General features: G+C 38.7%; 2 protein-coding genes across 3 annotated transcripts in view; one reads left to right on the forward strand and one right to left on the reverse strand.

The window, feature by feature from the left end:
• On the forward strand, window positions 1–12,943 carry pcolce2b (procollagen C-endopeptidase enhancer 2b). 2 transcript variants are annotated; one of them, XM_015361348.2, is made up of 9 exons: window positions 1–93; window positions 2,632–2,740; window positions 3,919–4,174; window positions 5,950–6,074; window positions 6,845–6,981; window positions 7,780–7,943; window positions 9,210–9,293; window positions 9,968–10,135; window positions 11,785–12,943. In XM_015361348.2, coding segments are annotated over exons 1-9 (1,185 nt in total). In that variant the 5' UTR covers window positions 1–91; the 3' UTR covers window positions 11,925–12,943. The 2 variants fall into 2 exon arrangements, with proteins under 2 accessions (XP_015216834.1, XP_006637876.1); XM_006637813.3 differs by lacking the exon at window positions 1–93 and adding an exon at window positions 1,864–2,177.
• The window catches only part of trpc1 (transient receptor potential cation channel, subfamily C, member 1), a 17,664-nt gene continuing 15,828 nt past the window's right edge, over window positions 12,829–14,664 (reverse strand). The window contains exons 12-13 of the mRNA XM_006637709.3: window positions 14,167–14,361; window positions 12,829–13,520 (exon numbers count right to left, since the gene is read on the reverse strand). Coding sequence (XP_006637772.1) covers window positions 13,293–13,520; window positions 14,167–14,361 — 423 coding nt within the window. The 3' untranslated portion in view covers window positions 12,829–13,292. The remainder of the gene's footprint in view (window positions 13,521–14,166; window positions 14,362–14,664) is intronic.

Consider the following 14,664-nt stretch of genomic DNA (forward strand, 5'->3'; position numbering starts at 1 on the left):
CAAAGGTCACCAGCGCAAAACAGTAACTCCTCTCCTGCTGAACCAGTGCAGGAGTATTTTCCAGAACGCACAGAGGGGCTCTTCATTCCAAATGTGAGCGTCCACTGACCTGTGGCTGGGTAATTCTTTGTTTACACCTAAGGCTGTTTACACTTTGTTTACACTCCAGTCTGTAGAGGTTTGTGTGTAGGTTTTATAGTGAACTATTCAATTGTTAGTTTCTAAAGACAACTTAACTCCTATCAGCTGAAAATGCATTTTTTTTAAGGAAGCAATAAAGTGATCATTAGGGCTGTCCGGAGTTTGTGTGTTCTCCCTGTTCTTGCATGGGTTTCCAACAGGTGCTCTGGTTTCCTCCCACAGTCCAGAGACTGGCTGGTAGGTTAACTTGGCTGATGGAAAAACTGGCCCTAGTATGAGTGGGTCTGTCCATGGTGTACCCCTCCTTGTGCCTATTGCTCGCTGGGATAGGCTCTGACCCCCAACGACTTTGAATTGGATGAAGTGGTTAAAAAATGGATGGATGGATGGTGATCATTAAGGAATAAAATCTGAAGAACCTTTTGATCTCACGGACCAGAGTCTTTAAAATAGTTTTAATAGTTAAAATAGACAAAAATAGTTGCTTAATTGATCAGTACCTTCCAAGTGTTTCTAATTTTAATAAGCCCGGAAGATTTAGGCAGAGCAATCATACTCACTGGTTTGTGACTGGCTCCAGGACCAATTTTAGAAACTAAGTTGGCACAAAGCTTATACTTGTTATTATCGTATGCTACCACCAGGTGGAGCCATTTGTATTACAATGAACAACTTAATATGTTTGATACTGGAAAAACAAGTTAGTTTGCCTTTGCAAAATAGCTATAAATACATACAGTACCATTCCGAAAATTCTGCGCTTTTATAATGTATTTATTTTTTAAGAACTTAGACGATACCAATGTTTATTTTACCCATATTTCAGGTCTGCTTAATAATGTAAAATAAATCAGTCGTAATTGCATATTATCATGCAAATACGACTGAAATATTATGTAAAGTTTAAAATATAAGTATAAATAATCAAGCAGGTGTATGGTTGAATGTTATTTTTTTATTCTGAGGTCACATAGTTTACAAATTAAACATAAAACACTTGGGTTTCATTCACGTCTCTTCAGCAAAATATTAAGGATAGTTTTCCTGTTTTCAGCACATGCCGAGATGAAAGTTAAAGTGCCTGAAAATATCTTCTGTACCATGTCCGGCCAACACACGGCTTGCCTTTCACGAAGCAAAACACCTGATTCTACAGTATACTACGCTCACGTTGGCTTTTGCCTATACACTTTTCATCCAGGACAGATATGCTACCTCTGGAATAGATCTATTCGCAAATATCTACTTAGGAGAACTGTGTCCACGGGGAAGCGAGGTAATTAAACCTAAGCACCTAAAACGACAGTTTTAATTGAATTTTGGTGTCAGAACACATCGTATTCAACGATCACTTTCAAGATGAACAACTCTTGCTCTAATTCTTATTTTCTGAATAGCTTACTTGGAATTTCTGGAGGGGACAGCATTTGTGTTAATAGTGTCAGAAATATAAAGCTGTAAGTGTATTTTTTTCCTTTATATGATAGTGTGTGCAGTTTTGACATTGATAATACAAAGGGCATTAAGAAGAGAGTTTCGACAATCTGTCTTGCTCTTCGGTTCCATAAGAAAGAAAGATGACCTCAAGCCGGGACACAGTAACATAGGCCGGCGGTATTTTTTTAAGAGGGCAGAGCGCAATGTGTTCATTCATTTTATAGGGTCAGGTGTCCTTCCATCAATGACAGTATTGGGTGTCCTCTTCAGACTCTGTCTCGATCAGTCTTTGATCCGAGGTTTTGGAAAGCGGAGGCAGCTGTTTCGTGAGGAGACTGTTCCCTCCTGCTCCTAGGAACAAACGCTATATTCATCCACACCAGTTTGCAGCCGCAGAAACTCCCCCAAGGAACTTTTTAATACTCGTGTTCACAGTGGAGCTGGCTACAATTTTCTTTACACTAGTCGGACTTCAAGCAGCTTAAACCCTACCTACCTATAGCTGCCTGCTCCAGCTCACCAAGAATGAAGAGAATCATTTGGTGCGTTTTAATGCTGCTTCTGCATACGCGGGTCTCTGCGCAGTCTCAACCTCGGAGGTAATTTGTATACAAAAGCTTTTTCAGCTGAATTAGAACGTCTTTGCGTTTCGGTCTCCTGCCACTTGCTAGAAGGAACGAACAGTTTATTAGGTAAAAAATAAGCGGACGAGACTGGATGAGCTATACAAATGGTGAGAGCTTCAAAGGGCATAGCTTGGCACGACGGGCAGTTAAGCGAGTTTGAGCCGAGTTGTATGATTTGAAATTGGCAAAACGTTTTACGGGACGTTGGTGATATTATTCGATATTCTGGCAGGTAATGTACAGCCTATGCACAGGGAATCCCAGTTTCATTTTGCCAACATTGAAGTTATGTCCCTTGAAGTTATGTTAAAAAATGTGTTCGATTTTTACATCTTATCCTTTTTTAGTCCGATATAGCTTCTTACCTCGTATAACATTTAATTCAGTACTTAAATGTCAACTTAACACATTTAAAATTGTTTTGCAGGCCTTCTTTCACATGTGGTGGAAATGTAACAGCGGATTCGGGACTCATTGGTAGCGAGGGATACCCCGGGGTATACCCACCAAATACAAAATGCGTTTGGAAAATTACGGTGAGCAAGACTGTAAACTGTTTACCATTCCATACACAAAACAAGTACTTGCTCTTTTAGTACTTTAAAGTATCTAAGTTTGATATGTTAAAACGTGGAGTTTAACGGACGTGCGTTATAATGGGTGAAGCTAATTCATCATATGATACTGTATGTGCTGATCTGGCATTTAGTCACTTTTAAAAGGCAATAGCTACTGTACCCGTGAACTCTCCAGTGAGCTTGAAGTTGAGGTATTTTGTGCCTTAAGGTAAATTCAGTGTATGCGGCCTTTGTGCGGTCTTCATGGGATATTTATCAGGGGGTTCTAAATTAAATGAAAACTAAATGCATTGCCTTAATAATATGATGGCAGAGTTCCTGTTTTTTTAAAGGGTAACGCTCCCCAGAATCTGTTTCTTGAAATCTCTTCTGTCTCGCAGTTCGAAGGTTCTTCATTCTTTATGTGAAGAATGAAAAAACGTAACCACTTCACCTCTTTAACATTGTATCCTTCTGTACCTGTCGTCCTCAGAGTACTGTACTGTGCAATGTCAGGGCAGCTTTGTTGTCTAGTGGTGGATTGAACCAGCGAACTCTCACTGCTTCTGTAATATCTTTGTAATTTTAAGTGCTGTTAGTTGCCAGCTGCAAAACCTTCTTTCCCCGAGGACATATTTGAGGTTTATGTGATTAAACTTTTAACGTCGTTAAGTGCTGTAGACTTACAACCTCATTTAAAAATGGCATCCCGCAGAATAAGAACTAAAGCTTTAGGCATTATACATTTTTGAGGTCGTATTTCTTATCATTCTGAATGAAAATGAAGTTTGAGCGTTTCAATTTTTATACCCATTACTTGTCCACGAGTACAAGATTTTGCTTGGGTGATCAATCTTCACCAGGTCTTAGAGGGTGGCCTGTGGCATGTTTATGCGGATTAATAGCAGGTTATGGAATTCTTCAATTAAACATCAGGATTGTTCATTATATCCATTCTATTAATTGGGGAGATATATAGTGTACATAAAGCCCTGCATACATTTCTATACATTTCCTGAACGTACTGACAATGTGTTGGATCCTGGAGTTTTTGTTGGTTTGTCAGTTTTAAAGAGGGCACTCCTTAAAAAAACGGCCTGCTGGTTTTTAGAGCCCTGCTTTGCTTTATCATACCTTTTTATACTTGTCCCGTGCAGGTCCCTGAAGGGAAGGTTGCTGTCCTGAGATTTGGTTTCATTGACCTGGAAAGTGACAGTCTGTGCCGCTACGACTATGTGGATGTGTACAGCGGGCACTCAAGCGGCCATCGCCTTGGCAGATTCTGTGGGACCTTCAGGCCGGGGGCCCTTGTTTCCAGCAGCAACAAAATGTTGGTCCAGATGGTCTCTGACGCCAACACAGCTGGCAGTGGCTTTATTGCCATGTATTCCTCTGCTGAGCCTAACGAAAGAGGTGAGAGCAGCCGCTGGCGATTGTGCCAGTTCGGAGTTAGCGAGACAACAGCTACTGCTACTACGGTTCATTCAGCCTCCCTTTCTGCAGCCTCTGTAAGTGGGCTTACTATTTCAATTAAGCATATGAAAGCGAACGAGAAGTATTTCAACAACAAGTTCATGTGAGCAATATGGTAATAGCTCATAGGTAAGTAAACTTTGTAGCAGGGGTCATGTTTTAGCACAAAATGTAATAATGGCTGGGGATCCTGCAGCGTTAAACCTCGTGAAGTGTCATGAGTTGTCATCACAAGGCTGCAGACGATCACAGGTGGTTTTACATTCATCCATTTTCTAGCCACTTCATCCAATACAGGGTTGTGGGGTAGCCAGGGCCTATCCCAGCAGGCAACGGGTACAAGGATGCAACTTGGATGGGATGCCAGTCCATCGCAGGGCAGGCACAAAGACATGCACACGCTCACATCAGGACCAGTTTTTCCAGAAGGCAATCAACCTACTGGTCTGTCTTTAGAGTCTGGGGGAAACCTGAGCACCTGGAGGAAGCCCACGTGAACACTAACAGAACATGCAAACTCCACACAGATCAGCACCCCAGATGTGGAATTAAACCCGAAGCCCCACTACCGTGAGGCAGCAATGATAACTGCTATGTCACCATACCACCCAGTGGATTTACTGCACAAATTAAATGATTTGCACAGATTTTTTGTAAAAGGAAGCTGATGGTGCAGGAGATGATTGGAACAGGTACATGTTAAAAAAATTGTCATTTAGAGGTTTGTGGCTGGGAAAGACTCTGTGGCCAAACCCTTCACTATATCACTTGGAATTTCTCACATTAATTTTCAGAGAACTGTAGTGGCACACTGGTGCCAAGCTGATGTGCATTGGGCAGGGAAGTTTGGTCAGTTTCTCACAGTGCTTGCAGCAACTTTAATACCAGGGTATTTGCTCGGTATGTAGACAGCTCAGACAGCTTGGTGCCCATCTGATAGTAGTACAAACTTTACGGTCCAGCTTATTCAGCAACAAACAGGTCTGTTTCCTTTTATGACCCTGGCCTTTTTATAGTATCATGGAACCTAAATCCATCTTCTATAAACATTTTAAACAATGTTCTTTACTTATGTCTTTGCCTATTTTGAGACATGTTCTGAGTTGTGCAGAAATCCACAAGGAATAGATGTGTTTGTTTTTGTAAAATTGTGGAAAGATGAGGTATTTCAATAGTTTTAAAAATTACTGTCTTTGCCAGAAGAACCCAAGGTTATTTTTAGGAGTCTGAGAGATCCGCCTTCTGCAAAAATTATATGTGGTTACTTTCTTGGTCTTGTGGAGAGGTTTACTGAAATCCAGCCTATTTTCTTTCATTGTCACTGTTTATAGAGATGAGTGAGATAAAAAGGATTTCTTGCACTGTGCTTGTTTTCTGCAAAATTAAAAAAAGATCTTTCTTTTCTTGTTTAATTGGAGTTTTCACCAGTGAACTTATTTTATGGCGTATTCAAAACTCTGCCACTTGACACAAGATTTCTGTGTTGATTTTTTATGTGTCCACCTGTCCTGCTGAAATTACATTTTTACAGGTGTGTTTCTACAGTAGGCCTCTTATGCAGAACTAGAAAATCTTAAATTTAGCATTATTCTTTCCACTACCGATTGCATTGTCTCAGTGGTTCCGTGGTTAAAAGAATACCATACATCAGCAACATTCTGGCAGATTTGTTTTTCATGTATCAGAGAAGATTCTTGTTTTATTTCTAATTCCAGGCGATCAGTACTGTGGAGGTCACTTATACAAACCTTCTGGGTCTTTTAAAACACCAAACTGGCCAGATAAGGATTACCCAGCAGGGGTTTCCTGTTCCTGGCACATTGTGGCACCAAAAAACCAGGTAAAATAGCTACACTATGGTTGATTGCATGAATTATAACCATATAATCGAAATGCAACTTTTTGATATAAACTTTTTATAGATATCCAATAGGAAGTATTGAACAAACTCTGGTATCAGTATTTTAAGAACAGCTCCTGAATCTGAGGAGCTATGTTTGAAAATTGGGAGGTTATAATAAGGAACATGTGGTACTTTTAGAAATATTACCTTAGCAGTCTTAGAGTTAACAGCTAAGTAAAATATAAGAACATATGAAAGCATACAAGTGAAAGAAGGTAAGTTGCCCATCTAGCTTGTTTGGTAGTTATTCGTTTTTTTTTCATCCAAGGATCTTACCCAGCCATTTCTTGAATGAAAGCAATGTATTGGTTTCAACCAAATGTTAAAAAAGGCAACCAAAGTTCATAGACGAGTGCTGGTCTGATGTTTTCTGACTTTCTGTTTGTTTGAAGTGTAGTGCTATAAAGTAGTAGTGTTATAAAATGTGCATTGACATATTGTATCAGCCAGTTGGAGATTGTGGAGATATCAGACTGACTGGGCTGAACTATGTTATTATGTGTGGGGGATTATGGGAAAGATATGTTCTTTTTATATTAACACATACAGAAAACCAGAGCTCCTGTTAACTAACTGTATAAACTGTAGGTCTGTTTATTTAACTCGTGAGGCTCGTCTCTTTTTGTAAGTTCCTCTCTCATTGCTAGTTGTTCTGAATAGCATCTGCAAATTGCACTTGTCCCGATGATTCCTCTCCATTTGCGCAGATTATTGAAGTGAAGTTTGAAAAATTCGATGTGGAGAGAGACAACTACTGCCGCTACGACTATGTTGCAGTTTTCAATGGTGGAGAAATCAACGATGCCAGAAGAATCGGGAAGTATTGCGGAGACAGCCCTCCACCGTAGGTCCAGTTTTTGTACTTGAAATATGGTGGGTCAGTCTGGTTACCTAGAAGATCCCTATGACACCAACAAACTAAACTGGTCAAATTACATCACGCTCAACCCAAGCAGCAGAGCCCTCAAACACCCCTTTCTAAGTATCTGCTCACTTCTCCATTAATTAGCTGCTTTGTGGATTGTAGACTGCCTTTTGTTTATTACAATAGTTTTTGCTTAGCTCTATAAAATGCTCTGTGTGGTAGAAATATTATAGCCTAAGGTTTAGCCTGTCACTGTGCCTTTTATGCAGCTTGCAGCCTACTATATTCTGTCATTTTTCAAACCTAACTCCTCTGAGTTGTACTCACCTGCGCAGACAAGACAAAAAAGTGCTGTAGGACAGAGATTACAGTGCTCATTACAATAAATCCTGGGTTGAAGTAAATTGCTAAACAGTGTTACTGCACCTGCATTTCCTTGCAATTTTGCTGAGTATAATATATGGAGTCAGGTTAACAAGTAGTATTTGAACCACATTTTGTGCCAGTTGTGTATGTTTAGCGTCTAAAGTAAAGATTAAAGTAAGGACCTACAAGCATTGCTCCAGCTGTACTGCACCTGTTTCTCCAGTCTCCTTGTTAAAGCTGTGCTGCATGCTAAAATATCTCCAGTTATTAAACATACATTATCAATCTCAATTCTCTTGTGATACACTGATTCATATTTTTCAAATCCCCATAAGATCAAACGTTAGCCTGCAACAGGAAAATAATTTGTACATTTCATTTCATCTTCTGCAATTTTGTTTTGTCTATCAGACCAATTTTCTCAGATGGAAACGAGCTGCTAATCCAGTTCCTGTCAGATTTGAGTTTAACAGCTGATGGATTCATCGGCTACTACAAATTCAGGCCCAAGAAATATCCCACAATGACAGCACCTCCTGTCATGACAACTACGCTGGCCACTACAAGAGCAACACGTAGGTACTATGGTTTTCATTTTGCTCTTTCACATCTCTGTTCGGTTATTTTTCTTGCTACTTAACATCTTACTCTGGGAGTTAGTAGTCAGGTCCCATAAAGAGTCAAAAAGTTAAAAAAAATGTAATTTAACAGAAAGTCTTAAATAATTTCCAAAATCCTTTCTTTTCATCCACTTTCATAAAGTGTATATGCTAGGGTTCTGTTTAATCAAGCAAATGAAAACAATGTAGCTGGAATGCCTGATGGACCTTTAATCTCAGTTGCTGCTATGAATGTGGAAAGAAAAATCTTTCTAAACAATATTTCCAAGTGACCAAGTCAGGCTGAGGGATAAATTTTGTTTACTAGGATGAATTCTAAATACAGAATTCTTGGTAAATGTAAAAAGTGTACAATGTTTCTTGAGCCTAGATAGTATGTAGAAGTTATTAAGATGTTATGCTCTATCACACTATTATTTAGGTCCTGTTTTGTGCCTGACATGGATTTATTTAATGGCAGCAGCTAAGGATTTTAGGCTATATTTTAATGTTAAGCTCTTCTATGTAATCTAAATTGCTTATTAAGATTTTATATCTCAAGAGGAGAGCTACTTATTGAAAACTTTGACCCGTGTGACTAGTGTCTGTATCTCAGCTGGAGTTTATTCTGATAATGTGTGGGACGTGTCCATGTCTGTCTGCCCTATCTCCAATAAAATGATGGACAACAGCACTGGAATGGAATGACTGATGTAAATCACAGTGAAGAGTAAATTGGCCCATGACTTTTGTTTTCATGTGTACAAACCAAAACCTACTGTACCATATCAAATTAATACCATTAGTTTGGCAGCCACTAAAATGATGTCATTCTGTACTAATGCTGCCATTTATTATCTTAATAATTTTTTAATGCTTTGGGTCTGTTTTAAGTCAGAATCTCCATTTAGCATCCCAATTGTTTTTTCTGCAGCTCAACCTTGTATCAATACGAAATACAATACAATATACAAAATTGCTTATCCACAAGCAATAACAGAAATATTTTTGCAACCTTTAAAATATACAAACATGTAACAATCTGATAGTACCCAATCAGCAGAAATAAAGAATGGCAACTTTGGTAAATATGTTGTATTTTTAATTATTATAGCAGGGGAGTCAACATTAAAAAGAGCAGATTACAATGTACAAGGTGAGAATGGAGCGAAAGAACATGTTGTTGTTTTCTTTTTGTATATATCTAAATATCTTTACATGTATGTGTGTGATTCTCCACAGCATTAAAGTACTCTGTAGCACTCTGCCAGCAAAAATGCAAAAGGAGTGGTACCCCTGAGAGCAATTACTGTTCCAGCAGCTTTGGTAAGAAACGTCTACTTTTCCAGCCAGATAGGCAAGTCGGGACAGCGCATGTCCATGTGTGAGAAAGTACACAGGTTTTCTCTATATGGAACAAGAGCATGTTTTCATGCATTACTATCTTTGGCCCTCCAGTTTGCTTCTGTGCGTCTCAAAAGATTCCTTGAGGATTTCGAGTGGGAACAGTGGATTTATATATCAGACACAGTTCCTTACTGTAAACAAGGACTGCTAAACTGTGGGTAAACTGTTGGTAAATGAAGGTGTTTATTCAGTTACTACACTGGCCAGTGTTCATCTTGGAACAGTTTATATTTTTGTCTCCAGGGTATGTTTATCAAATGTGCTAGATACGTAATTGCCGTTTCTGAGAGTGTTTTCTTGGATTTGCATATGGAAAATGTTTTAACGCTTGGGTGTCCTTCATTACTTATTCACACCGATTATTTTTGACTTTTTTTATCTCAATATCTGCCTGTAGCAGTAATTTTACAGCTTACAGTAAATGTTAGCAACATTTCAGCCAAGACTGGAACCCATTGTCAGTGTCCTCCACACACTTGGTAGACTGAAAACCATTTGTGATCACGTGAAGTGAGAATTCGGATTGAAGAAACAACCAACAGAAAATCTTTGTTTTCACCCAAGTTGTTGTCTGCTTTATTCTTTTTTTGTAGTTATCACAGGCACAGTCATAACAGCAGTGACACGAGGGGGCAGCATGTTCGCCACTGTGTCCATCATTAATGTTTACAAAGAGGGGAACCTGGCGATTCAGCAGGCTGGCAAGAACATGAGCACCAAAATTCACATTCTGTGCAAGAAGTGTCCCTTCGTCAGACGGGGTGAGCTGAGACTAGACGCAAAGCATATGGTGTCTCTTTTTCCTTTATTATGGGATGGTACGCTTGTTGGTGCGGCGTCATGGTGCATGGTGCTCTGATGAATCCCACAGTCTCTGTGAACTTATTTTTTTATGTCTCTTAGTCACCCAATGAAGCCCAGACATTTCGGAAAACAGCGGTGTTATTTTTACAGGATTCAGTGAGGTCATTTGTCTGTCTTCTAAGCCACAAACTACGAGAACCAAAAAAAAAAGAAAAATTACGCTTGCTTATTTCTGACTAATAGCCCCTAAAATATATTACAGCAGCACAGTGAATCTGAGGCACTTTCAGAATGTCCTGAGTTCAGAATCCAATCATACAAAGGTTTGTTTTTAGTCTTCATGTAAATAATGCATGAGCGTGAACGAGGGTGAAAATAGGACAGAAAATAACCCAGCATAAATGAATATATAGCAGTACAGGGGCCTGTGGAAGTCATTTTATTCTTACTAACATTCAAAAGTGACATTGAGAAGATGGAGTCTTCTCAAGATGGAGTTTGGAGTTTGGATGGAGTTTTCCTTCTTGATAATTAAGACTGACCTGAGCTGCTTTGTCTGAATGTGCTTCAGTCACAAGTGAAATGTCTCCTGTTTTTGCGCCTACTGTATGATGAGAAACAGTAAAATACAACAAAAGGAAAGATGCTTGTCTGTAATAGTTGTGCGCTTATATTGAATACGTTGAGATGAGCTAACTAGAGCTTGCCAATACAAGCCCTCAGGCTGGAGTGGAGAACCTCATGTTTCTGATGTTTCTGTGTGTGGCTTTTTGAAAATTTTCTCTTCATTGCTGTTTTTATCCAGCTGGACCCAATGAGAAATTGATTCAATTTCAAAGGCTGGCAACAGATGTAACTGCTGTAAAACCCCAGGTTAAGACATTGTAGCCAAAAACATTTTGGGCAAGGTTTACATTTTATGTACAGTTGCAGATTTAGCTAGGCCAAGTATCTGGAACAAGGTTATTCAGTATTTTATTACAATGAATACAGTTTGTTTCACTGTATTAATACTTCTTCCAAGTGTGTTGGGCCACTCATTCATCTTGAGATGTGGTAGGTATGTTGTTTCAGTGAATCCATTTAAAATGTGGGTGCAAATACTGTACTTCCATATGCATACATTTATACCTATATATATGAATATAAAAATAGAAATAGCTCTCAGGCATATGTCAAATATCTGAATGTTTAAACATTCCATTCCGCAACCCTAAAACGGCTAGAAGCTTCAGGTTGAGGAAAACTCCTGCCCATAATGCCCACAACCTGTTTCATATGCTGGAAAAATGTACAAATTCTGTGTATTTCATCTCAGAGCTGTTGCAGGCATTGAAGAGTAAACCCAGAGTAAGCTGGGATATGTACAAAGAAAATATCGTAAACAGCCTCCTTGTGACACCTACTAGTCTAAAATGTGCTAATGTAAAATTCTTAACTAGGATAAGGACAGGAAAAATTGTTTTCCTATAATTTAATTAAAATAGCATACAATAGGAAATTTCTTTGTACAACATTTCCAGTTTTCACAACGCTGTTTTAATCAGGCAGTTATGCATTTGTAATGCAGCAAGCACGTCTTTGATTTTACGCTTTGTCTCACCAGGTTTGAATTACCTCTTCATGGGCCAAGCAGATGAGGAAGGATACGGTAAAATTGCACCAAATAATTTTGTCGTGGCATTCAAAGCTAAGAACCAGAGGCTTCTGAATAACCTGAAGAACAAACGGTGTCCAGTGGTGTAACTGAGACTGCCCTGAAAACCTCTCTCACAGAGCTTTACCATAACTCCTGCTGTGAGCTTGTCCCTATGGTTTTAGCCACATTCAAAGAACACGTTCACACAGCAATCTAAAAAAGACAAAAGAAGCCCTGGGTCATCTTCTTGTTCACACTGTATGAATTTTTTTTTCTGAAAGTAAAGCAGTTTCCCTAATGAATTTGTTTGTTTGGGGAAACCTGGAGTCCAGATGCACTGCATTGGAACAAGAAACATAAGCTATGCTTTCTTTCACTGTCAGGGCCTCTACCAGTGTGTTTCAGGCCTATAAGTACTGTATACATACTGTATGTATTTTATGAAGCAACTTTTAGAAGCTATTCTCCCTCAGTCTCCCTGCAGGATATTTTAAAGAACACTGTGTGGGAAGTATTCTATGTGGTGATGAAAAGTGCAATAATATAAGATATTTCAATGTTTTCTCTACAGGTGTATTATTCTTTAAAAAAAAAACATCACGTCTGCCATATCTTGCTGAATAAAAAAGCAATTTTATAGTTTCAGTCAGGGCAAAAAGCTTTTTGTTTTATTAGGTACACAAAGACATCAAGTCATCTTTGGGGTGTGCAGCAATAGGACCTATTTTTAAGTTTTTGTAATAAGACTAGTAGAATGAATTAAATATTTTCCTATACAGATAACTGTTAAAGCTTTTATTTTTTTATTTAAAATAGCTGTTATTGACAATAACACTCACAATGTTCATTTTGACAAGAAGTGTTTTCTCTTTATTGTCTTAATCTTCACCTATTGCAGTTTACTCCATTACCTGAATATTATAATTAGAATATTTTTTTGTTTTAAAGACTTAGAAGTTTGTAAATGTGTGTTGTCTGTGGAAATAACAAATGTCTGGTTGTTCAAAGCTGTATAGGGATGCCAACATATTTTATTTACAACAGAGTGTCAGTGTTTAACCACATGAAATCAATAACGTAGTTTTGAACACCTCTACAATGTTTAATTAAACTCCACACAAACTTCCTTTGTGTTTTTTGGGGTTTTCTTTTTTGCTCTTTCCTTAATAACAATCAATGTTCCATCCCTCTTTCAGAATAATTACCAAAGCCTGCAAATAAAAAAAGAGCAAAGACTAAGTTGTGGGAAAAGAGTGTTTTCCGAAATTTTTATTTGATCTTTTCGTTGAAAAGAGTAGGAGTTAAAAAAAAGCCCAAGGAACACGAGCATGTCATACAAGGAAGGCATCTTCAGAGGCTTTATAAGAAAGATGCTCCAGTGAGTTCCAGGTAAAGTTCAACGTTCTCTGCTGTCCAGCACAAAGAGACATCTTCTGACAATCTGGCTTTAATCTCACCGAGGACTAAGAAAGGAATTAGCTTCTGGGGTAAAACATAGCATACTTGGAGGTTCGGAAGCCAAGGAGGTCTCTCATTTCATTTCGAAATTTGGAAAGGTCCTGCCTGAGGTCATTGAGATTCTCCACTGTGGCCTGATCTGTACTCTGCAGCTTCTGCCTGGTGGAAGTCAGGTATCGGTGCACAAGGCAGCACATGATCTTCTGATAATTTTCATCTCGTTTCTGTTTCAGGGTCCTCCACTCCTAGACACAAATAAAATGTATTAGTTTTTATTCATTAACCTCTTAACACAGCGAAAACTACATAAGGAGGTCAGCAAATATCTAAAAAATCTTGTCTGGTGTCGTGTTTTAACTGTGCTTGCGGATTTGTCTTCCGCAAATTACTGAAGAATCAAATTATTTAGGTACTTTCCAATACTCCCACTCATCTCTTCTTAATGATGAGTAGGTATGTTAGTTACGGATTTTAAAGTTCAATATGTGCTTTTATGATGCAATTTTGTGTAGTTCACTGTGTTTGACGTGGAATTTTTAAAAAGATTTTGGAATTCCATTGTATCCAGTGGTTTTTGGTAGTACAGTACAGTACGTTACAATATACAGTAATGTGAAAATAATGAAATCTCTGCTGTTGTATGAACGAAAGAAACCGATAAATGCAGAAAGTTTTTTATCATATCTTCACCACTGCAAAGGAAATAGAGGGGGAAGGGGAGGGACTTGGGGAGCTAGAGGCTTGCTAAAGTTGTTGAAAAATACCAAGCCCCATTGATTTTTAAATGAAATGGGATTTTCCAGCTTGCTGCAATAAGGAGGTGGCCGCTAGGCACAGACGTGCAATTAGGGCCTTTTTTATACACACACACACCCACACACACACACTTACTTTCAGGCTGTTTTGTCTTTTGACCTTGCCCGCTGTGGTGTGAGAGCAGATCCATTTGCTGAGACTGGTGACGAGATAGCAGACGGTCTTGGGGGAAGGTATGATGTTGAAGGGAGGAGGCAGTGTACACTTGTCATCAAAGTAGCTCAGCCACAACTTGGCCCTGGCAAATTTCCACTCCTTGTCTTCGTGGTTCTGAAGCATTAGAACAGGACAAGGGAGCACTAGTTAGGTTATAATGAACCACAGCAATGTCATTACTCCTTTTAACTGGCTTATTAACATCAGCTGCATAGCATTTCAACCAGACCACTTTTTACTTTGCATCTTGTGTGCTGCACACATGAAAGCAGTTGTGATTCGTACTGAAAAAATAAATCCACAATCCACTATTCATATTGCTTTTGGTACATTCCTTGTCTAGACCTCTTGAGAGTCTACTGGATGTGTTCAAAATCTTCAAAGGAGCAAACAAATATACAAAAAATAGTACAAAGA

Source organism: Lepisosteus oculatus, chromosome 13, assembly GCF_040954835.1.
Source record: "Lepisosteus oculatus isolate fLepOcu1 chromosome 13, fLepOcu1.hap2, whole genome shotgun sequence".
NCBI lineage: Eukaryota > Metazoa > Chordata > Actinopteri > Semionotiformes > Lepisosteidae > Lepisosteus > Lepisosteus oculatus.